The sequence below is a fragment of the Tenrec ecaudatus genome, chromosome 2, assembly GCF_050624435.1.
Source record: "Tenrec ecaudatus isolate mTenEca1 chromosome 2, mTenEca1.hap1, whole genome shotgun sequence".
In the NCBI taxonomy this organism is placed as follows: domain Eukaryota; kingdom Metazoa; phylum Chordata; class Mammalia; order Afrosoricida; family Tenrecidae; genus Tenrec; species Tenrec ecaudatus.
The window spans coordinates 65,473,280-65,497,818 of NC_134531.1; the positions used below are offsets into that span (position 1 = coordinate 65,473,280).

At 49.0% G+C, this 24,539-nt stretch overlaps 1 protein-coding gene across 3 annotated transcripts in view; it reads left to right on the forward strand.

Annotated features, from left to right (window-relative positions):
* Positions 1-23,907, forward strand: part of PIK3R1 (phosphoinositide-3-kinase regulatory subunit 1) — a 96,150-nt gene extending 72,243 nt beyond the window's left edge. The window contains exons 5-16 of one of the 3 annotated variants that reach the window (XM_075541119.1): positions 3,303-3,434; positions 4,205-4,406; positions 4,618-4,697; positions 17,369-17,471; positions 18,087-18,185; positions 18,294-18,474; positions 18,761-18,886; positions 19,722-19,864; positions 20,089-20,265; positions 20,367-20,435; positions 21,106-21,276; positions 22,511-23,907. In XM_075541119.1, the coding sequence (XP_075397234.1) occupies positions 3,303-3,434; positions 4,205-4,406; positions 4,618-4,697; positions 17,369-17,471; positions 18,087-18,185; positions 18,294-18,474; positions 18,761-18,886; positions 19,722-19,864; positions 20,089-20,265; positions 20,367-20,435; positions 21,106-21,276; positions 22,511-22,700 (1,673 nt within the window). In that variant the 3' untranslated portion in view covers positions 22,701-23,907. Of the gene's footprint in view, positions 1-3,302; positions 3,435-4,204; positions 4,407-4,617; positions 4,698-13,429; positions 13,570-15,638; positions 15,823-17,368; positions 17,472-18,086; positions 18,186-18,293; positions 18,475-18,760; positions 18,887-19,721; positions 19,865-20,088; positions 20,266-20,366; positions 20,436-21,105; positions 21,277-22,510 lie in introns of those variants that run through there. The other 2 variants (XM_075541121.1, XM_075541120.1) reach the window with 2 other exon arrangements.
* The last annotated feature ends 632 nt before the right edge of the window (positions 23,908-24,539 follow it).

Here is a 24,539-nt window from a genome sequence, read left to right on the forward strand (position 1 = left end):
CGGCCTCTTCTGATGACATGTCCATCCACAGGCTGGGGAGCTTTAAAACTCAAGGGAAGGAGGCTTTTTGCTGCTTGATTCGAATGCTTCAGCGTCTGCCCACAGTGTCCCCAGGGCGCGAGAGGGCCTCAGCGGGTGCCCGCTGCGACCACCAACAATAAACAAGCCTAGTTTATATGTGGTTCTCTGCGGCACCTGCTGCCTGATGACGTACTGTTCCTCCGGGGGCTGCTAACCACAAGGTCTGCAGTTAGAAACCACCAGCAATCCTGGGGAGAAAGGCAGGGCTTTCTACTCTTGCAAGCAGCTACCGCCTCAGAAACCCACAGGGGGTAGTTCTTTCTTCCCTGCCTTACAGGGTCGCCCTGAGGTAGCCTTGCCTCGATGACAGGGAGGGTCGAGGGAGTGCACCGAGGGACGGGAGGAGCCCCACAGGCTCTGCTTTCAGGTAGCCCTAGGCTGGTAGGTGAGACTGATCCCATGGGATCCCGAGGCTGTGGGGAAGGGTTCGGGCCAAGGGTTCCATGAAGGCAGGAGAAACTGCCCGATGGAGGACCAGGGCCACTTGGAGGCATGAACTTCTGGGTGGTGCAAACCTTTAAGGCTCGGCTCAACCTCCAGCTCGGTGCTTGTCTCCGCCCAGGGCCTCCTTCCACGCTCACGGCTGTTGAAAAGCTTGTGGAACACGGTTCTTCTCAGAAGCATATGCCATCGCCAGGAGTTAGAATCTACTAGATAGCACATGGTTTAGATTTTTTTTTTTGATTCAGTACCGTAACATCAATTTGCTGAGCATGCAGATGATCAAGATCAAAAGAAGTCTCCAAGGGACCAGAGCTTGTGAAATAATCGGTGGCTATTGTGTTCCTATCACACACACACACACACACACACACACACACACACACACAGAGACTATCTTTGATCCTAACACTAGAAGTTGGATTACTTTTAAGTGGAGTCTTTGTCCTGCCCTTCCCACCCTTGTTAAACACGGGCTACGTCGCTGGTTAGTTCTTCGTAGGACAGGTAAGCCCAACGTCCCTTGCCTTGTGACCCTTAACAAGTCTCCTCCATCCATATCACCTCCCTCTGTCTTGTACCCGAGTGAATATTCTCGGAGCACTGGTGGAGTTGTGGGAGTGATTCTCATTCATTAACTTTGCATAGCTGGTGAAGCTTGCTTGGCTTCTGATAACGGCGTGTCTGGGGCATTTTTGTGGCATCCTTCTCTGCCTGGAGGAGTCCTGGGTGGTCTGGTGGATTACACACTGAGCTGTTAGCCACAGGTCGGCAGTTCAAACGCACATGCCGCTCCTCAGCAGAGAGATGAGTTATCTGAAGCTGTGAAGATCGACAGTCTTGGAAACACAAAGGAGCAAGTAGGCTCTGTCCAGTGGGGTCACTGTATGTCATCACCGACTCGATGGCGACCATGATACCGCGCATCCTTCGCATTCGTGCTCAGACATCTCAACGTACGCTCTGAGTTTTCTTTGTTCCTTTCTGGACCACCCACCAGTCCAGTCACCAAGTTCTGTTCTTTCTTGATGCCTCGTTCCTTTCTTACATAGCATTCAGACCCTGCAACTTGATTCCAGATGATAGAAACTGGTATCTCCTCTTCCAGCGTCACTCCTGTCCTAGTGAGCTAGGACTGCTGTCACAGAGATATCAGAACAGTGGTATCTATGGTAATAAGCAGAGCCTTACTGCCTCCCACTTCACGGACTAGAAGTCCGAATACAGGGGTGGAGGAAGGCGGTTCCCTCTCTCTGTTGGTTCTGCAGGAGAAGGTCCGTGTCTCTCTTCAGCCCCTGTGCCTCGGCCGTCAGTGTTCACGGAGCATAGCATCTGTCTTCCCAGCTACTTATTCAACATGCTCCTTTAGATTGCCCAAGAGATTGATTGAAGACACACCCTTCCGCTAATATGGTCCCACTAACAACAAGGAAAACCTATTCCCTCCTGGGATTATTGCAGCCACAGGCCTACATGGATTTATGACACAGTTTGAGGAGAAACAATTCGATCCATAGCAATTCCTTCCCAGCCAGTTCTTAGGCCCCCAGGAATGACGCGGTGTACAAGGTGGTGACTTGTGGATTCACTTGAGTTCGTTGGGATTCCTCAGGCTTGCCTTCTCTTTACTAGTGCGCACCCTTCCCCAGCAGCCGGGACCAGTCCGGGTGTCTGAGGTGCCCACGGTCACCCCTGCCTCAAGACCCTTCTTCCCAGCATTCTCCCTTTCTGGCTGGCATTGTGCCCCCTTTGGATCCCAAGTGCTCAAGGCATATTAGCACTGGGGGAAAGGCGGGGAGGAATTCTGAAACCACTGAAATCCTTCTTCAGATGCTTATTCTAGAGAGAGCTGAAGTTCAATGTTAGCTTAGTTAGTATTAATGCCTGAACCCAGGGTCCCTGTGTAGAGAACCTTCTAGAAGCAAGGAAAGATTGATGCCAAGGCACACACAGCTCTCCAAGGAGTGCCAGAACCCACAGAAAATGACAAGGACCTTGCCCGAGAGCTGACTAAGAAAAAGCCTTCCCCTGCGGCCACTTTTTACTCATGGCCTAAACTAAGAGAGATGCCTGCCTGCTGGCTGAAACCATCTGCTTTTGATGATGGCAGCCTTAGATCACTAAGACACGTATTAGCCCACTCTTTAATAGACACCTTCTCACACCACTGTCCCTGCTGGATGGTTTTGTGAGAATGTTTAGCAACACTATCTTGAGTTGCCTCGAAGTCTGGGGTCTTGTCACTGGCATCATGGGCAGGGAGCCGGGCATGCTACATGCTAACACGTGCAAAAAAAAGCCCAGATCAAAGGCCATTGCCATCAAGTTGATTCCCGTGCCCAGCGGCCCCATACAGGCCTTCCAAGATTCAAACCTCTATGGGAGCAGGCAGCCTCACCTTTCTCCAGAGGAGCCACTGGTGGCTGTGAACAACTGACCTTGTGGTTAGCTGTCCAACCACCCGCCCGGCAGCGCCACCAAGAGCACCTGAGATATGATATGGTGCTACCCCAGGAGTTGCCCCACCCAACATACCAACGGCCATCCCTCTGAGAAACAGTGCTCGTGAATTCTCACCCAAGGGACAGAAAAGACTCTGTGAATAATTCCCCTTATCTTTAATAACACCTTCCCACAAGCCATTCGAAAGTCCTGTGTCTGTTTGTCTCCCTTTATGAAATTTGGCTAGAGCATTCAGGACCCAATATTAAGCCGACCCACTAAAATGCCTGAAGGGGGGGAAAAAAGCTTTAGAAAATGTTTATATCTTTCTTCCATAGATGTCACATCCCTGGACTTGGAAGTGATCGATGTGCAAGTTCTAGCCGACGCCTTCAAACGCTACCTTCTGGATTTACCCAGCCCCGTCATCCCAGTAGCTGTTTACAGTGAAATGATTTCTTTAGCCCAAGGTTTGTTGCCCCTTCTGAAAGCTTCAGAGAGCATCCGTTTAGATGGGGACACACATGGCATCTCTGTTACCCTCCCTACCCAAAGGGAGATGATTGAGGAACTAGTAGTAGCCATCTGCCCCTCCCCCCACCATCACCCCATACTCCCTCCTCTCTGAGACAATCGATAGAAGACCCAGTCTTTTCGTTTGCTCAGGACAAGTGTCTACATGTTGAAATGGCTAATTGTTAACCTTTTATCGCCACTAGCAAAGTCCACTGCATCCATGAAGGACGCGGTGTTCCAGGGGCCGTGTCAGGTTCAGGGACTGGGCCCCAGTGGCTGGGAGGGCGAGCTGGTTGTCTTCCTTGAGAGGGTATGGCAAGTGTACGGAGGGGAGAAGGTTCACAGTTATGGGTGCTAGTGCTCAGCTAAGTGCCTGGGGGACAGGAAACTGTGGTTGGTAACCTTCAAAGTTAAGACCTGTGCTACTTATCAGATGCTCCTCTGAGTGAGCCAATCACACACGCGGGGTGGCTTTCAGCGAACTCAGTGGTTTCTTACCAAGAGATTCTTGCTTTTCCATTTGACGATGTAATTTTTTTTTTTACTTTCTTACAAAGCGTTTTCTAATGAGAAGAACAGACGTATCGTCTGTTTCTCCGGAGGACTTCATTTCAGCAGCAGCTCCTGGGGCTAGGCGAAAGAACAGGAATTTTCTAGGTGTTGATTAACTGGTACCTAGAGACGATCTTTTATTTTGTTCTGTTCTCTCTCTATCGACATGCAGAATTGCAAAGCTCCGAAGACTATATCCAGCTATTGAAGAAGCTCATCAGGTCGCCTAACATACCTCATCAGTATTGGCTTACACTTCAGTATCTGCTCAAACATTTCTTTAAGCTCTCTCAAACTGCCAGCAAGAATCTCTTGAATGCAAGAGTACTCTCTGAAATTTTCAGCCCTATGCTTTTCAGATTCCCAGCAGCCAGGTAAGTAAGGCAGAGAAGACCAGTGTGTCTTTGCGGGGTGGCGAGGGGAGCCTGAAATGGATTGATCATTAAACCTGGGCTCAAGCTCCAAGTTCAAAGCTACACGTGGATTTTGCCGTGTACACCTTCTCTTGGAAAGCCTGTAGGTGAAAATTAGTTTGTGTTTAGGGAGAAGATTGCTAATCATCTTTCTCTCTCACTCTTTTTAAAGCGCGGATAATACTGAACACCTCATAAAAGTTATAGAAATTTTGATCTCAACTGAATGGAATGAGCGACTGCCTGCACCAGGTAACCCTTTCAGAAATTTCACTCTCGGTGTTTCATCTGAAGGAGTCTCATAAGCGGTGGCCTTAGCCCTCTTGAGGTGGCACGAGGGTTCTTGTGGGATTGAGATCCTGATTCTTTTTGCTTTGTGATATAGGGGTCGGGGGGAGGAGGGGGTTGCTGACTGATCCTGGCACATTGGAAAATTATTTATTCAGATATCAACACTGATGATTTTAAACTTTGCTTGGTTTTCGAGGAGGGTTGGAAAGAGATTCCTGACCCCCTCTGCTTTTCTGCTTCTAGTGGTGGGAAAAACTGTCGGAGTTCGTGGAAGTTGTTGACAGTCTTTGTTGTTGTTTTTCTTCCCAATGCTTATAAAGTAGGGGTTTATAATTACTATATAAAGTATTTGGAAACGTTGTTTTTTGGAAGTAAGTGTGCCTGAGAAATGCCTGTCAGGATAAACATTGTCAACAAAGCAGGCAGGATGAAGCCAGAGTGGTCGCGGGCAGCGAGCTGGAGCAAGCCAGACGCTTCTTTGAAAGCAAGTTGGCCTTCAATTAGCCATTGAACAAAGCAGGAAATGTCGACCATGTTAGCAGTGGATTTAATTTAAACTGATGTATTTTTCTTCTACTGTGGAAAATCCAAACAACCTTACTTTACTTGGCCCGATCCTGGTTGGAAAGTTCACTAGCAGAGGCCGGTCATTTAGGATTGTGGCTAGGGTCCTATGCACCAAAGCGAGGTTTGGGGCCCACTATAAGCTAGTGCTTGTCGTCTTCAGGTGTACCTTGAATTTGAAGGAAACATCCTGCCTTTCTTATTAAACATGCTGCTTCCTGACAAGGAGTCCATGTGATGAGTGGGCATGGGGGCTCCGTCACCAGCGTCATGGATCGGGAATCAGGCTGTGCTTTTGGATTAGGCATTGCATAGCAAAGCTTGGCTTGCTTGCTTCTGGATGGGGCAAGGCTTAAAACGTACCTGCAGGGATGGGATGGAGCATGGCCTGGACATCTGCTCAGCTAGGTGGTCCTGGGAAGAGCTTCAGGGATACAAGGTGGCATCCCAATGTGAGACACCAGTGTTGATAGTTCAGGCACAGGTGATACCTGTGAGTTCTAGATCCTGCCCAGAGTGGTAGGTAAAGGACATCAGAGAAGCCTTGTCAGTAGGCATGTCCTCACACTTAAGTCCATAGGTGCCCACAGGGTCCATTGTTAATGGCTTTGGGAGTTCTTTGTTGGCGGGCAGAGGCTTCTTTGGGGCTCAGTAGGAAAGAACGCAGTGATGGGTTAGGCGTAATGGGGTGGTGGGTGGAATGTGTTCCCCCTGCACTAGTCACATGAATAAGGAAGAGAGAAGACCAGCAAGAACAAAGCAGGATCCTGGACCAAAGGGCTGAGCTAAGGTCTTTGACTTCCTTGTGGTTAAAGTTGAGGTATGTCTTAGAAACCAGAGAGAGCTCGGCGCTGCTTGCAGAGGAGGGTGGGGCTGGTGGTATCATAGCCGCTCCTCAGAAGTTTGGGGAGACATCTGGATGCTGAAAGTCACACAGGGTTTGATGGGAACCCACCAACGGATTTAGTGCCTGGCGAGTCCCCCATTCCCACTACAGCAGGTGCAGTGGGTCAGTGGTGTAGTTGGGGTCACCTGACTGGTCAATTACCTTTTTCCGTTTCAAAACTTTTTCCGTTTCAAAACTTCACCTGCAACCCTTCCCTGAGCTGCTTGACGTAGCACAGGGCCCAGCCTAGCAATACTGAGAAGTTGGTGTGTGAGTTTCAATGGAGGAGCCATGCCCTTCGCTCCGCTGAAGAAAGAGCCTAGAACATTCGCAAGATGACCCCAGTATTCTGGTGATGGCCGCAGAAAAATTTTTAACCCCTGCTTTCAGCCATTTCCCCACTTTGTGTTGTGTGCCTTTAAGGAGCCCTGGTGGTGCAGTGATTACGTGCTCAGCTTCTAACCGGAAGGTGGGCAGTTCAAATCCCCGGCTCTCCCTGGAGAAAGAGGTGACACTTGACTTCTATAAAGATGGCAGCCTTGGAGATGCTCTGGGCTCCGCTGTTCTGTCCGATGGCGTCGCTGTGAGATGGAAGGGACCTGACCGACCGCAGTAGGTTTGGGTTTGGTAATTTCGTGTAGTCGTTCTGGAAATGTGGCGGTCCTTCTGAATGTCTCCACATGTCGCTTTTGAAAATACACTTATCTACGCCAGGGTCATTCTCCTTGCCCTCGGCACCTTTGTACTCAGGAATGCTTCCAGGGCCCGTGAAGGGCAGGGCACACCTGCCAGGTTAGAGAAATGCTCTCTCGGGGCCGAGGTGTGCATTGCTTCCCTGGAGTTCCCCATCAGCCGACAAGCACGAGCAATCGACGGGCCATCCTCACTAGTCTGTGCTCAGCTTTTGCTGTCGGTCCACCTTGTCAGGAAAAGACCCCGCCCGTCTCCGTTACCAAGCACCATCTCCCTGTCCAGGGACTGCTCGCTCCTGGTAGCACGTCCACAGGAAACGAGAGGCAGTCTCGCCCTCCTTGCTTTGCAGAAGCATTCAGATTTCTTCTTCCAACGCGGGTTTGCAGTTCTGTTGGCAGCGCGCTTTCCTGCCGTCGAATCCAGGTGTGCGCGGTGCTGCTTCTTCCTTGGCCTTACATTGTCATCGTCCCCCTTTCGTGTACCTATGAGGCGGTTGGAAATACCAGGGCTTGGGTCATGGCTGCCTTCGCTGTCCAGGTGGTATCTTAGCTTCTTAGCCCTGTAAAGGGGTTTTCCGCGGGAGATTTTCCCAGTGAAATCTGTGGTTTTATATCCTGACCCCTTGTTGGCTCAGTTGCGAAGACTTGTGTTTTCTTGGTGGGGAGGTGTTATGCAACTGAAAGCTGTTGCCTCTGTTCAGCATCCACAAATGCTTCAAATCCTTTTGTCTCAGGATGTCCCAGTGTCTCCCTTGGACCCTGATGCCCATCGTGATTTTGCAACCTGCTATCACATGCAGTGCCAGCCAGGCTCTGCTCAGATGCTATTGGCAATGCAAAGGTAGAGTAAGGCATCCAAAATCAAACTGAATACAAGACAAATGTGAGATATTAGCACGCAGTATATAATTAAATGCTAACTGGGCAGGTGCACACTCTTAAGTACAAAGCTCACTTGAGACTCTACTTGAAGAGACAGAAAAGGCTCGTGGAAGAAGTAGAACGCAAAGTGAGTCTTGGAAAATAAGCAGCATTTGAATTGTTGGGGAAAGTGAAACAACATTTCCAGTCGAGGCATGACAAACGATGGCGTGCAGAGTAGAAGGCTTGCTAATCCTGCCCGAGTGTACAAAGCAGGCAGTCTGTTACAGGGCAGTAGTAAAAGCCTTGTTTCAGAGTTAGACGCATTGGCCAGCTCCGCCATGTTGGACATGGAGAAGCCAATGTCCGCAGAGGTGGAGAGGGCGACCCAGTGCCACCTGACCAGTGTGCCCCAGCCCCAGGTGTTTTTGAGAGACCGGAGAGCAGGACAGCTGGCCCATTGCTCTTTCTGCTGCCTTCACTGCTGCCCCCCCTCCTCCTGCCCGGATGTTCAGAACCTCCACCGGCTGCTTAGTCCAATCAGTAGTCTTCGGAAGGTTCCAATAAGGTTCCTGGGAACACTTGAAATTTACCCTTCTGGGTACACATACAGGGTCACAGTGCGATTTTCACAGCTTTGGGGATAAGCAGAGTAACGCACACCAGCTCTGGGCTGATGGAGCAAATAGACCTGGGGGTGCAGCACAGCTCCTGCCACTTGCTTGCCAAGGTTTTCACTGAGTAGCGCAACTTTTCCAAATGGTTCTCCAGGCTGTGATACAGGGATATTGCCACTCTGCATGCCTTTTTTATTTAAAAGGATACGAAGAAAATTCAAAACCAAACTCACTGCCATGGAGTCACTGCCAACTCAGAGCGACTTCACAGGACAGGGTAGGACTGCCCCAGTGAGCTTTCAAGACTGTCACTCTTTATGAGAGTCGAAAGTCAGGGCTAGTTCCCACAGAACGACTGATGGTTTTGAACTTGGAGGTAGTAGCCCAGCTGATACCCACAATGCCACCAGGGCTCCAAGGAGTCAAAGAGGTGGCATGTGAGTTAAATATTTTAACACTACAGGGTCCCTCGCCTGCCTGTTGTGTTCACGCACTTGACTGTTCTGTAGTTCCAACTCCTTCAATGCACCCCATTTTTATCTTTGTGTACTCACAGCCCCACCAGGCAATTCTCCGCACTGGCCTCGTGTTTTCACTCAGCAGAGCCAGGCCCTCCGGGAACCTGCAAGGGCTGTCATGCAGATCTGGAAGGGGTTGTTTAAATGCAGGTGCTGCACCATGGGTGCTGGTGGAGGGAGAAAGGCGCCTGTGTGTGCAGCCCATTCCCCTGTGCAAGGCTGCTGAGGGGAGCAGCATGGATTTCAGCAACAGCGCCCACTTCCTCCTGGGGCCGCTGGCCCGGGTACAAAATGGACAACTGGACAGTGGCCTCAAAAGCATCATCTGTGTTGTAGGCGCCCAGGAGCGCCTCGTCCAGCTTTTTGCTGAGCTGAAACAGACCGTGGAAGACCGTACAGGTTCCCCCCTTTTCCTCCGATGCTTTCTTTCTCTGTGACTTAGTTTCATCTGTTAAGTACGGTTCTCAAAGGCCAAGACAAAGGTGTCCTCCCCTTTTGAGACCCCCTACCAGGACTGGCCACAGCATAGGACATGTCCCAATGGATAGGTTTTTGAACATTCTTGGACAAACTTCCCAACTCTTGCACACATGTCACCTCTGTGAAGGTTTGTCCCTTTGACGGAGGGAGGTGGAGACAGAATATTTAAACTCTTTAAGCCTCTCTTTGGATGGGTTTCTGCTCCTTTTGTGAATAAGCATCTTAGAAAGATGTACAGCTAAAAAGATTTTTAATCATCATAATGTGTGTGATATTTACCCTAGTCACACTGAATACCACTAGAGTATATTTCTATAGGGCAACCAAGGTAAACCAGGACCATGCACACCAGGCCCCTTTGAATGAAGCCATTATAAGCATATTTACATATTTCAGATTTCATGGATATATTCAGAAATATTAATACAGCATAATTGAAGTCTAATATTGCACCCTCAAGCCCAGAGTGGAAAATAAATGATTCTTTCTCCCCCCTGCCCTTCTACACCTGTCAGAGTTAATTTTTAACCACTGGAGCATTGCAAAACATTCAGCCTGAAGAGCCTGATTCATAAATCTTGTTTCAAACGCTCTGGGCTTGATTTTCAACCAAGACTAAAGCAAAGCACGAAGGTAGAGGGAAATGACTTTCAAAGAGATTTACTTTTCTCTGATTTATTTTTTATTGGGCTTACATGTGGTCTGACATGAGAAGGCTGTTTCAGGAGGTGAGAAATGAAACCCTGAATACGACTGCGTGTCTTCTGCAGTGAGGGGTAGTGGATAGAGGCACACCGCCCGGGTTCTCTCAGGAACACAGGGGTTTTGTGTGCTTGGAGGAAGAGGGACCCAATGGATGGGCGTGCATGGGACTGAGGCCAGAGCACCGCTCCTTATGCAGGGAGACATCCTTGTGCAGGGAGGAGGGAGGGCTGTATTCTTATATAAGCACTGGGCTTGCCTTTTCAAAAACCTTGTGGAATGTGTCCCATTCCCTGCAGAGGAAAACCTGGGTTTCTTTATCATGCAAACGGGCGCTTTCCTCAGCATAGCACCCTTCAGAGTGTATCCTGAAAGCCCTGGGGGGCGGAGTCATGAATTTGCATTACCCTGAAAGGACTTTCTGCCCTAAGTGGTCTTAAGTGAGAATGATGAAGGGAAGCATTCATTTTACCTCAAACAAAAATTTGGGTTTTTCTTTTAAATTCTTACTGCCCTTTTTTAAACACTATTTTTAAAAGTTTCTTATTTTTTTCCCCACAAATGATGGCGAACAGAAACACTGAAAAAGTTGTACAGAAGTTGTTTGCAGAGCTTACAGTGAGACCCTGCCTCCTATTGCAGGAGTGTCCTGTCCCCACTTCCACCCCCCTCTCCCCCCAGTCTTTTAGAACACAGCTCTCCGGAGGGGACGAACACCAAGCAGGCAGCAGAACCCGAGGGGTTCAGGATGCAGGACATTCTAGGAGACATTCTGTAGTCCATGGCCTTTTGCGTATCTAAAATATATACGCTTCATTCAATCGCTTTCAGAGGGTCAAGTGACTCCCCTCCCCCCCCACCCCCCGCCTTCTTCTGGATTATACCTGCTAAGACGTGAGGCCGTGGCCTCAGGTTGCCTCTGAAAGAGTTTTACCAAACTTTGGGGTGAGGGAAAGTAAAACATAAGGTTCCCAGGATTCCAGAGGTCAAAGATGACTTCGATACTGCCAGTTCTGTGTGGTTGAGTCTTTGGGGTCCCAGGCAAAGGTTGAAATGTATAAACATGCAAACGGTATTCCCTAAGTTTCACGTGACACATGTTCATTTCCATTACTAGCCTTTGTTAGTGATGCATGCCGGTTAAGAGATGGTAGAGCAACTGTACTTCTCAGCACTTGTGACATTTTGGACACAGTGTGAGATGAATGAAATCCTCCAAAAGTTGGTTGCTCCTTGCTTGGTTCATGGAGCAGGAGTTACTGAATCTGACCACCAGAGGGCGCCATGTTTTCAGTTAATGAGCATTTGCCTTGCAGAACTCTTCAGAGACTGGAAATTGCATGGGGAAATGTTGAACTCACAATCAGTAATAAAATAGAACTTATAGGACAGGTGATGGTATACATCAGGAGAATTTTTTTCGAAGCAAAGCATTTCAAAATCTTACACAAGATTTCCTTTGTATGTCCAATGGATACTATTCTTCTGAAACTGAAAATAAGGCGTTGGCATTCAGGTTTTAACTTAGCGGGTTGAGGGGTGCAACATCCAGACGAGGACAGCTAAGAGACTGATGGATCGTTCCCATTGTTCCCAGCTCTCCTAGAGCCTTCTTTAAAAAATAGGGGAGGGATGTGGCAGCTCAGGGTGGACACAAGGGTTTCTGTCAGTGAGACCGTATGATGAGCTGGTGGAACCAGAAGATTCCCATGGACCATGCCTCCGCATTGAGAAAGTAGGCTGCTTGTTCCCATAAAGATCTACAAAGTCTCTGAGACCCAAGCCAGGATCCCTGTGTGTCAGAATTGACTGGATTGCAGATTTGGGTTTGGTTTGCGTTTAAAGGTGTGAGAATAAGTCTGAAGCTGGGTTGCCTCTGCATGTGTGGCCGGTATGTAGCACCCACTTAGCGATCTCCTCTCCACACAGACGCCTGAGCTGTTCTTGGCAGAACCCTTGTTTCTTCAAAGGGATGGGGAGAAAGATAGCATCTCTAGAAACCTTTTTTTCTTTTGAAGCATCTGTAAGCCCCAAGTAGTAAAAACCTGGAGTTTTGTTGTAGGTGTAGTCTTTTGGGGGGGGACGGGGACGGGACTGTGGCATAAAAGAATTCCGCTTCAGTCCCATGGGGTCATTTTCCTTTCTCTGGTACAAGGGAGGGGGGCAAAGGGGAAGGTGGGTAGGATCAGACTTAAGAAGTCAGTTCCTTGTGCTGGAGCGGTGACTTTGTTCACTCTTAGCCAGAGGGTTTTTATTCCCCCAATGGCACCTGAGGGAATTGATTGAGCCCATCTCTAGATCACTCTTTGGTTTTAAAGTGAAGTGATTCTGTGATAGTCCAGTGGGAGCGAGATAGTATCACAGTTGTTGCTGTGCTAACACAAGCAGCCACTCCTAGGTAACATTTTACATTTTAAATAGAGCCAGTAGGATCCCCTTAGCCTGGCCCTTTGCAACTTTCTCAAGCAAAGGGCCACCCTGCCCTTTGTCCTGTGTAACCATCGCATAGATCGGTTGCAGACACCACTTTTTAATTATTAAAAAAAGGCTCGTGGGCTTGAGCTTTCGATTCTGTGTTGAAATCGGGCCGCCTAAAAGTAGCTGCCACAGGTCTTGTGTGTTTGCATTTCTCCATGATCCTGGAGCGGGGCCCGTGCCCGGTGCACCATCTTCTGCCCCACGCTCCCTTGCCGCAGCAGCTACCCACTTTCTCTCTCTCCCTTTTTGCAAACCGGCTCCCTCCTTGCCCGGATTGCCCCGGGAGGGCTTTTCCTGTTGCACCTGCGGGCTGCCCGGGCGAGGCGGGCCTCGCGGAGAGCTCCAGGCCTTTACAAGGAAAGCTTTGATTCTATTTTCTGCTGAAGCAGCTCAGCCACTTCCTGTGTTGGGCCGCGCACAGGGCCTCCTTCACCGCCGGCGACTCGAGCCCCGCGCGCGCGCGCCGCCGCCGCTCCCCGGCGCTATTTTAGGTCCCGCGCACAATGGCCTTCTCTTGTCCTCGGCTAAAAATGAGCCAGGCCGGCCGGCTTTGGCCACTTGTGAGCCGACGATAACTTTGACTTTGGCTTCGAGCCGGCCCCCCCCTTCCCCCGCCTCCCCCGCGCGAAATCCCTAGCTCAGCAAATATTTGAACCTGCCCGAGTTAATCATGAAGCGGCGATCTCTATCGAGGGGAGACGTGCGCGCGCCGGAGCCGGGCCGCGGTCTCCCCAGCTCCGAGCCGCACTCGGGCGCGCCGCTGCTGCCGAGCCGCGGACGGCGGGCGGGCGGACGGACGGGGGCCGGAGCCGCCGCGAGTCCCCCCGGGAGCCGGAGGCTCGGGCCGCCCCGCCCCTGCGCGCGCTCGCCGGCCGGCCGCGCGGGCAGACTAGGGGGAGGCGCGGGGCGACGTGGGGGCTGGTCCCCGTGGGGGTGGAAGGAAGATTCGCTGCGGGGAGTTTTTGGAGGTGGTTTCTCCCGGTGGTCGGCTCCGGGCGTTTCCAAGGGAAACCATTGACATGCATAACCTGCCAAGTAAGTTGCCTGTACTGTACTGTGTGCGCGTCTTCGCCCCTGTCACTGCGTCTGTTGCTTCTACTTTTGCTGAAGGCTGCCTGCCGTCTGCAGCAAGTTTTGGGGCGTGTGTGTGTGTGTGTGTGTGTGTGTGTGTGTGTGTGTGTGTGTGTGTGACGGTCATTGGTCATTGCTGCCTGAAGAAAGGAAAGGAGAGATTAGGGGAGACACTCCCCTATTTCCCGCAAGGGGTGGGGGTGGGGGGGACAGTGCCAGGGTTTAGGTTGGAAGGTAAGGACGGAGGTAATTACAAAATGTGTGGCTGGAAATTGGTTCCAAGCCAAGCCTTGCAGAGACCATGGAAAATCACCTGTCTGCCTGCCTGCCACCTCCCGGGTCGGTGTGCCACATGGGCGCCAGCAGCCGCTCCGTTTACACCAGTGCGCCCAAGTGCCCTGCAGGCTGTCTGGCCGGCTCAGTGGTGCGCTCGGAGCAGCTGCTCTGGGACCTGCCGCCTGCGCCTTTTGGAGCAGCTGAGAGTCAAAATTTTTATTAAGCTGCAACACCCCCCTCCCCTCCCCCCAACTATCACTTTGACCATTTTTTTATTTGCTTGTGAGTGTAGGTTTACCTAAGTTAAATAGAACAGTGTGGGAGGGGACAGGGTAAACTTGTCTTCCCATTAATGGGCAGAGAAATTAAACTGGAGAAGTGTGTGTGTGTGGAGGGGGGGGCGGTCCACAGGAACCATGCACTGAGAATCCCCCTGCCCTTGGTCTAATTGTATACACTTTATGATCCAAATTTGATAGAAAGTGTAGGCGAACAAATCTCAGTGGGCCCACGTTCTTTAAATTGTCCCAGAAGTGTGTGACATACACAGGCATAGATGACAAAGCCATTATAGTTATTAAAATGAGCCCCGCTTACATGAGGGGGGGTTCTTTCTCCCCCTCCCTCCCTCCACCCTATCACAATATTGTGACGATTAAGAGAGGTGGCTTCAACAGGAGCGTGTACATTAAGCTCCTGGGAAGAGCGGCAGCATGCTATGTAGAATGCTACTTGAGGAACTGAGATGAATAATTAGATTTCTAGGGGAATTGAGTTCTGTACATTAAATACTGCTAAGAAGGAAGAATGTCTGTCTCCAGAGTGAAGCCTAGGAGATCAGGAAAGAACAGGGGGGAAAGGAAAGAAGAAATGATTACATCACCCCCTTCCTAAGCACAATAAAATCCAAGACGGTTCTTCTGGGGAAATAATTTAGAAAGGTGGCTCTGTCCTCCGTCCCTCAAAGGGGTGCCTTACCTTGCCCACTTTGGTCTGACTGTAACGTGTAGCGCCTGGGGACTAAAGTGAACAATTACTCTGCCTATTCCTGCTGGTTGTATGCACCTTCCCTTCGTTCCTGTTGAGAATTGTCATTGTTGTTTCATGCAGTCTAGCCTACACTTGCAGTGTTTGGTAAAGGAGACTTTTTTTGTTTTTGCCCCCTCCCCCCCTTGTGCTTTCTAATGAGGTGCATGTGTGACCGTCTGTAAGTTGCGAGTTTTCCATGAATTATGTAGGACTGAAACGAAATATCCTGAGTTCTTGGTTCTTGCTGCTTAGAGTGTAGGTGGGAGACATTTAAAGACTTTGAGATAGTCCTTAAGCATACTATTCCTCTGCTGCCTTTGTGAGATTTTTAAACCTCACATACACGGAACTACCAGTCAGTCTATCTATAAACCCAGATGCTCTAGGGAAAGGGGAGGGGAGAGAAGCAAAAAAAAAAAAACAAGCTCCGTGCTGCAGCATATCAGCTTTTGTCACTCTGCCAGCCACGGAGCATTCTATGGTGCCACGAGTCATGAAACAACTCACTGCTGGAAGCGAGCGGTCAAATTAAACACCTTTTGAAACGATGAGCACTGTACACATGTCCCCTCTGTTAAATGTCCGTCCTTCTTGAGGCTGGGCTTGTGGGAAGGCTGGTCTAGAAGGGAAACGACGAAGCAGGAGTGGTCTGGTGACATTTTTCTGACTTGATTGGCTGGGCTGTGTGATGTAATAGGTTACAGTGCAGCCCCTTATAGGTTTTAAAATGAATTCCAAGACACCATTACAAAGAAAGCCGGACTCTTTTCTTACAACTGAGCTCAGCCAAGGAAACTCTCGCACAAATGTACAACACTGTTTGGAAGATGGAAGACCTGGATATAGAATATGCTAAGACAGATATAAATTGTGGCACAGACTTGATGTTTTATATAGAAATGGATCCACCAGGTAATGCTGCAGTATGCTTGTAGAGAGCTAGTTAATTTTGTGATTTGGGCGGGGGGGGGGTTGATTTGTGACAGCTACTGTAACATACCCTCTGTCGATGTCTGCTTTTATTAATTCATTCTGGGATGACAATTAGTTTGATCAGCGCTTGAGAATGAAACAAATTGTTAGCCCGCCCGTGGAAGCAAGCGGAGCAGGCTGTGCTTGGTAAATGCTGCTTCTTACTTGAACGGAGACGAGTGGAATTCCAGTTTGTCACTGGTGTCTTATGAATCACGGGGCGGGGGGGGGTGTTGTATTGTTGTGTCTTGTTCCTGTGATTACAAAGATGCACCTCTGTGCTGCTTTCCTTTGGTTGACAGTGGGTCAGAACTGTGTAGTACTTTGCAGTGATAAGACTCGGTACTTTAACAAGCATGGGAACTGTGGCAGTGATTGCAACTCGGTCCTGGGTGACCTGAAAGCATTCTATATTTAAGTCCGATGTGGAGGCTTTGCTTGGTCTGTCTTATATGAACATCCTGTCGTGAGGCAAAGAAGAAGAAGAAACTGGCTTGCGAGTGTTTAATCTGGAATCTTTGTAGACTATTCATTCCAGACACCTGAAATCATTGCTGCGTAAAGGCAGTAGCTGCATGATGCTTTATACTTAGAATTTTAGCTCAAAGTTCTAGATAGATTTTGTTTTCTAAATGTCTTTATTCTAATGCTAACCCCACCCTCACCCCCCTAAGAAATAGTAACCAACACAGTAGTTACCAGTTGGTATATGTGTACTGGTTTGACATTGAGAACGGGGATGTGGTTTTCAATCACTCTGGGTTTATAGAGCGCAATTTCTCCAACAGAATATCAGCCTTCAGACTAAGGAGATTTAGGTCACAGATGGGTTTCTTAAAGCAACTTTTGGCAGAACACTCTCCGAAACCCTCAGAGGAGAGAAACCCAGTTCCTTCTCTGTTTATATTTCATATTGCTACAGAGGAACATTTATCTCACGGTAGCAGCACTTGGGGAGGACAGAAACAGAATTCGTCGTCTTTAATTAAAGAAGAGGAGGAAATTAAATCCAGTCCATTTGACTCCTCCAGCTCACGTGTTCATGGTTTATTACTTTAGATGGCTTTGGCCAGGCATGAAACTTAACCAGCAGCCAGGAGTAGGAAATGCCCCGGCTCGGGACAACCATAACATTCATTCACGTGGCCAGCCCAGTTCACCTCTGCGGTCCTCTCTGTACCCCTTTCCGTCTCGGTCTTTGTCTTGTCTCTCTCTTTCCTTTTTCACGTCTCTCTCTCTCCTCGCTCACATGCTGTGGACATTTTCAGGGTGTTTTTTTTTTTTTTTTTTGTAATTTTGTTCAGGGAAAACATTTTCAGTGTGTCAAGGAATTGTGAATCACTGCTACTTTCAAAATCATCCTAATCCCTATTTCATATAGAAAGTTATTCATCCGAAGACATTTTGCTGTCACTTTAAATGTCCCAATTGTGATTGGGGATTGTAAACTGTTTTTTTTTTTTTCCTTCTCTCCTTCAATCTCCAGCACTGCCTCCTAAACCACCCAAACCCACTACTGTAGCCAACAACGGTATGAATAACAATATGTCCTTACAAGATGCTGAATGGTACTGGGGAGATATCTCAAGGTAAGACCACAGAAACTCGTAGTTGGCAGGGGGCGGGGGCGGAGCACCAGCCTGCTGAGTTCCATTTTTAGGATGCCATCCAACGTAAGCACAGAGCATAGTTGGCTCTGGTCCAGAGACGACCAAAAAAAGTCCCTGCATGCTGGATAGCTGTGGGTGCTGGATGCCACAGGAAATTAAATACCGGGAAGTTTCATGATTGAACTGGAAGAATTAATGCTATTGCCCTAAAAATGCCGTTGCTGTTTTATTTGTTTATTTATGGAGAGGAGTGAGGGGTTAAGGAGAAACCTTTTGGGGGCAACTTTTTTTTAAATGCTTAAAAAAAATTTTTTTTTTTAAGAACTATTGGAGTGTTTGGTTAACAAATAAATAAAACTGTATCCCACAGTGGTGAAAGCGGGTTCAGTTCCCTTTTGGTGGGGGTGGGGGAGGACGGGGAGGGGCGGTGGGCGAAGGGGCGGAGTAACATTCAGACACCTGTCTGTCATGAGACTAAAACTTCACCACAGAAAAACCACAGACATTGTGTCACTCTGAAAATGCAGTGCAGTATTCCAGAGTCATTGCTAGATGTCAGAGATGAGCATCATCTCTCTCCCCAACCCACTCTAGGGAAGAAGTGAATGAAAAACTTCGAGATACAGCGGACGGGACATTTTTGGTACGAGACGCCTCGACGAAAATGCACGGTGACTACACTCTTACACTAAGGTGCGTCAGAGCAGGTTGCTGGGGTTGGGGAGTTGGGGCCGACCTGATGTTGGATATTTCCATCGGGAATTGAGATGCCATTATGTTCTGTTCTGTATGTATTTCCAGGAAAGGAGGAAATAACAAATTAATCAAAATATTTCACCGAGATGGGAAATATGGCTTCTCTGACCCATTAACTTTCAACTCTGTGGTTGAACTAATAAACCACTACCGGACCGAATCTCTCGCTCAGTATAATCCCAAACTGGATGTGAAATTGCTTTATCCCGTGTCCAAATACCAACAGGTAAGCACATCTGAAATAGCCATGGGGTTGTGATGTTGAAGCGAGGTACTTTGTAACACCTGGAAGTGTGTTGAAGCAGGCAGCTTACTTGTGATCCAGGGTGGAAAACTTTACACCCTGTGAGCACAACATTATAGCATTCCTTTCTCCCTAAATAAACTCCTTGACGGGGACTCCCCCACCCCCACCCCACTCCTCCATGTGGAATAGTTTGTTTCAATAATTGCCGGTTGATCCCAGTGCCTCAAAATCATTTTTTTACCCCTCCAATCTCAAATCTTTCCAGGATCAGGTTGTCAAAGAAGATAATATTGAAGCTGTAGGGAAGAAATTACATGAATATAATGCTCAATTCCAAGAAAAAAGCCGGGAATATGATAGATTATATGAAGATTATACCCGGACTTCGCAGGTGAGTTTTCTGTGAAAGTGGAATTGTTCGATGAGATCTCTGAGTATCAAAGTGTAGTAACTTAAATTCATGCGCAGTAGGATGAGGTGGTTGTGATTTGTTGAGTTCATCTAGCATCACCCCTGATTGTAGTTGGGAATGCTTTCTGGATTGGCAGCTAGTAAAAACTGAAAGAGCCACAGATTTGAGTAATCTCTGAAACAGACTTGCCCTGTAAAGACACCCTGGCCAGGAGAAGCCGGGTCTACACCGACTGCAGGGTTCCCACAGGCTGAATGTGCTCGCACCAGTCCTGCCCTTGGGGCCACCAGAAGGAGTCCAAGGTGGCATGAGGTTGGCCTAAACTGCTGATAAAGGGGAACTTTTTTCAGGAGCACAGCTTTTTAAAGAGATGCCAACTGTCGGGCATTTCTGGGCAGTCATGCGCCATCCCAAAACAATTAGGAAACGAACTCACTGCCACCGAGTCTGCTCTGATCCATAGTGACTCTATAGGACAGGGTAGAACTGGCCCTGTGGATTTCCAAGACTGATACGTCTTCCCAGGAGTGGAAAGCCTAGTCTTTCTCCCACAGAGGGGCTGGTGGTTTCAAACTGCTGACCTGTGGTTGGCAGCCCAAATGGGACCACATAGATCGGGGAAATCCTCTACATGAAGTGTGTGCTTCCTCACTCAGTCTTATTTAAATGCATTTCAGCAACCACACTCCGCCTTTCCAACAGAGTCCTTAAACGGTAGCATAAGTAATACCAAATGGCTGGGGGTGTCTTTGCAGTTTGTCCGTCAGTCAGTTCCCTGCGAGGTGTGACGTCATTGTACGACATTGTGTTTTAGGAAATCCAAATGAAAAGAACAGCGATCGAAGCATTTAACGAAACCATAAAGATATTTGAGGAGCAGTGTCAAACCCAGGAGCGGTACAGCAAGGAATACATCGAAAAATTTAAACGTGAAGGCAATGAGAAAGAAATACAGAGGTTGGTGGATCGTGGGGACTGGTCGCTGTTGCCCTTGTGCTACACAGAGCCAAAGCCCTGGAGAACTTTTAAGACGTCGGAAGCATTCTAATAAGGACAAGGGAGGGAGAGCATTCCTTTCCCTGGGGAAAACTGCCGGGAAGTCATAGTGAAACCGGCGTACACTTTGGGGAAACCTCCAGGGTGCACCCAGGCGATGACAGCCCTGTTTCTCTTGCCTGTAGGATTATGCATAATTATGAAAAGTTAAAGTCTCGAATCAGTGAAATTGTCGACAGCAGAAGAAGATTGGAGGAAGACTTGAAGAAGCAGGCAGCCGAGTATCGAGAGATTGACAAACGGATGAACAGTATAAAGCCAGACCTCATCCAGCTGAGAAAGACAAGAGACCAATACTTGATGTGAGTACTTGAGCCAGAGCCCCACAGCCAGGGACTCAATTGGGGATAACTGACACCGCGGGGCAGTTACTCATGCATGTTCGTCTCAAAACTCTTTCTAGGTGGCTGACTCAAAAAGGCGTCCGGCAGAAGAAGTTGAACGAGTGGCTGGGAAATGAAAATACCGAAGAGTGAGTAGTTGCCGACGATGAGAGAGGGAACCAACCAGCGCGCAGTTTCTGGTGTTAGGGCAACACGGGGTCTGCTTTGATTTCGGACCAAGCAAGGGGCACGCGGTGTGGGGCCCTCATGGAAGAACCCGTGTACACGCTGCCCTCTTAGCGAGCATCTTTTAAATGGACGGTTGGTGCAGGGCTGGGTTTATTTTTGCTTCTCGTGGTGTCAAATGGCAGGTGTTGTCCATCAGGCTGACCCTGAGTGTCTGAAAAATTCCAAGATACTTTTGGAACAATCGGGGGAGGGGTGACGTGTTAAAAAAAGTGACGTCTGGTCCTTGGATGCTGACGTGGATGCTTTGTTTGAATTCACTGACAGCTGGCGTGCTTCTAGACGATAGGTTCCATGATCGGAGGGGGAAGCAGAGGCCTGTGCATGCCTTCCTTTTGGGCCTGGGTGGCTAGTGAAAATGGGAGTACGAGGAGGCGATACTGAGGGCCAGGCATGAGGAGTGAGAAACTCGGGGCATTGAGTTGCAGTCAGACGTGGGACCGCTGGCATGGTGTGCTGGGCAAGAGAGGAGCAGGGCAGCAGAGACCAGAAGGCCCTTCCTCAGGGAGGCAGCCGGGCAAGGTGGTGGCGTCCATGCCCTTCACTTAGATGTCGTCTGCCCTGCCTCCTCAGCCAATATTCACTGGTGGAAGATGATGAGGATTTGCCCCACCATGATGAGAAGACCTGGAATGTTGGAAGCAGCAACCGGAACAAAGCGGAGAACCTGTTGCGAGGGAAACGGGATGGTACTTTCCTGGTCCGAGAGAGCAGTAAACAGGGCTGCTATGCCTGCTCTGTCGTGTACGTATCCCCAGCATGCTCTCCTTTTGCCCTCCAGCGTTTCTTGAGAATCCACCCTCCATCCATCCATCCCACCTTAGGGGGTAGGATTTCAAACCATTCTGGTGTATTAAGAGTCTTATCAAGACACCAAACTCACTGCCGTCGAGTCGATGCCAATGCTGATGCCGACTCGCCGTGCCTGTGAGTTTCCGAGCCTGTATAACTCTTGCCGGGAGTAGAAAGCCCCATCTTTCTCCCTCAGAGGCTGGTGGTTACGAACTGCTCATCTGGCAGTCAGCAGCCCAGCTGATCACCACTACCCCACCAGGGCTCCTCCTAAGAGCTTTGCAGCACAGCGGTAATGTCATAGAGGAGATGCAAGGCACATACCGTCTTGTCAAAGTCCTCAGGAGGATTACCGCTTTATTTACTTGTATTTGCTGCCCAAGAGCGACCTCGTTATAACTGAGGTAACTCAGGCGTGAGGGCGTCCCACAGGGGGAAAGTATCTATAGGTAAAACATGCTAAGAGAGGCCCCATATTTTTAGTTGTGTGTTATGTTTTCTCCCTATTCCTTCATAGCTCAGGTGCTCCTTTTAAAAGTGGCCTGTGGACAGGCACAATAGCATTGCAGAGAAAGACGGGTCTCCCATGAGGGAAAGGTTATAAAAAAGGGGGAGGCATGACACTCTCTCCATCTAATCAGAAACGCCGGTAGAGGCGAGAAGGAATCAGAAGAACTCTAAGCACCGAGGAATAGGCAGAGAGAAGTCCATGCGGAGGGCGTAGCGGAGAGATGTGCAGGCACCGTAAGGACAGGCTGAAAGAAGGCATCCTGCTGGCGGTTGCATCGGAGGCTGCGGCAGCACTGGCTGCGGCACTGGAGTCTGTAGAGTGGTGGGTGCTCCCGGTGGCTGCGTGGTACTGTAGGCATCCGTCCTGCCGTGCACAGCCCATACCAGTTCCATTGCTCAGAGCTGCTGCTGCTAGCTTACAGCCATCCTCCTCTTAGAGAAGAGACGTGGGTTATGTTACGCGGGTGGGTTACTTCCCAGTAAGGAAGCCATGGAGCCAGCCTGCCACTTCTGAGCTGGGACTTCAAACCCCCCCCACCCCCCACCCACCCACCCAAGTTGAGGCGGCCTGACTGGAGTGCCCTTTCCCCAATGGCTTCCTAAAAACCTTTTGTAGAATTGCCCCATGTCCCAGACAGGCTCTGAAGGGCGTCTTCTTTTCTTCCCTCCCCTCTAGGGTGGATGGCGAGGTCAAGCACTGTGTCATCAACAAGACAGCCACCGGGTATGGCTTCGCGGAGCCCTATAACTTGTACAACTCGCTGAAAGAACTGGTGCTACATTACCAACACACGTCCCTGGTGCAGCACAACGACTCCCTCAACGTCACACTAGCCTACCCGGTATATGCACAGCAGAGGCGATGAAGCGCTGGCCGACACGCGGATCCTTCTCCTGGCGCCCCACCACCCGAGGCCTCTGGAAAGCCAAGGGCTCCCCTCCAGCCTGACCTGCGAATTGAGCTGTGGAGGCACAACCCGCTGTCCTCTTCCGATAGGCCGATAGGACTCGAGCTTTCTTCGACATAACAAAAGCAGTAGGGGGAGACGCATGGCCCAGGGCTGGGTGACCATGTTTCTAATCCGGAGTGGTTATCCTTTCTTTCTTTCCTTGTTTTAATTTAAAGCCACAACAACTCACGACACAAAGAGGAAAAACAAACAAACAAACAGAAATACAACAATCTCTGCGTGCCAGGGACAACGAGGCCTTTAACCATGGTGCTTGTTAGTGCTTTCGGAAGCTTTACCAGCTGTGAGTTGGGACTCTGTAAACCGGAAGGTGGATGGCCTGAGCAGCCCCTGGGCCCAGGAAGGCGAGGTCCGGCCTGGTTTAGCCTGGGCGGGTGGCTGCCCCGCCGCCCGGGCACGTTGCACTGTGGATGATTTCAGTTTCTAACAGACGAACGATATGTAGCGAAAAGGCACTTCTCACGAGGGTCACTTTGGAAGAATGTCAGTTCACGTGCGTTCAGAGGAAACGCTGTCGTCACCAAGTGCCAGAAAGTGTTTTGCTTAAACTTTTCAAAATGACAAAAAAAGAAAAATCAGCAACCCACAACCCACCAACAGAGAGAGTGAGCTTGGGAAACAGGACTTTGAAAAATGACATTCAGTATATAAAATATGTACATATTATTGGATGACTAACTATCAAATAGATGGATTTGTATTAATACCAAATAGCTTCTTCTCTTTCGTTTTGCTGAAGGCTAAATTCACAGTGCTATGCAATCCTTCATTTTCATTCAGTTATCTCAGTTTTAAATGTTCCTTCTGAATAAGCTTTCCCCACCGATTTTTATTGCTTGAAAATACTGTAGTCCCTGATTTTTGTTAATATTCATTTTGTTATTTTTTTTTAAAGAAGAAATGTACAGGATGCCAGTAAAAAAATGGCTTCAGAATTAAAAGAGAAAACTATGAACTATTTTACAGTTTTTCTTGTACAGAGTACTTGGCTGTTAGCCCAAGGTTAAAAAGTTCATAACAGATTTTTGGACTAAATGTTTTGTTGGGCAGTGCCTGATAAGCTTCAAAGCTGCTTTATTCAATAAAGAAAAAGATACACGAATATGACAAAGTATTGCTGAGTCCAACGATATTGTTTCAAGACTCTTAAAATACGGTACCTGGCGATGTTTATTTCATGAAGAATTATGAACTTCTTGAATCGTGGGGTGGGATGGGGTGGGATAAGGAACGAAAGGATCGGCAGGTTGGGCAGCAGGAAGGGCGGGGAGATGATTTGCACTTTCTTGTGATTACAGAGCAGAAGGGAGTAAATGCAGAGTAGAGTCTTTCCCCACTTTCTTCAGGATTGTCAACTACTGACAATTACAAACCGAGTGTAACTCTGAACCCAGCTCAGCGGCCCTAAGGAAGGAAGTTCTGGAGTGGGCAGTCATTGGGTTCCCGGAACCATGCTCACCTTTGCTTTAGAGCATGGGTCTCAAGGTCGAACCTGTGCCGTTGGAAATGCTCTCCGTGTGTCACATCAGTTTGGCCACAGCAGACCCCAAACATGACTTTTGGATGCAGCTTGGGCTGGGGGGGGGAGGGGGGAGGGAAGTATATTTTTATTCGAGTGTTATGTTATTTTTCTACCCCTTCCATTCATAACCTAAAATAGATAAGTTCACTATTGTCATCACTCTGGGCCAAATGGAGCTTGTTTATGACAGCATGGCCCATGGCCATTTCAGG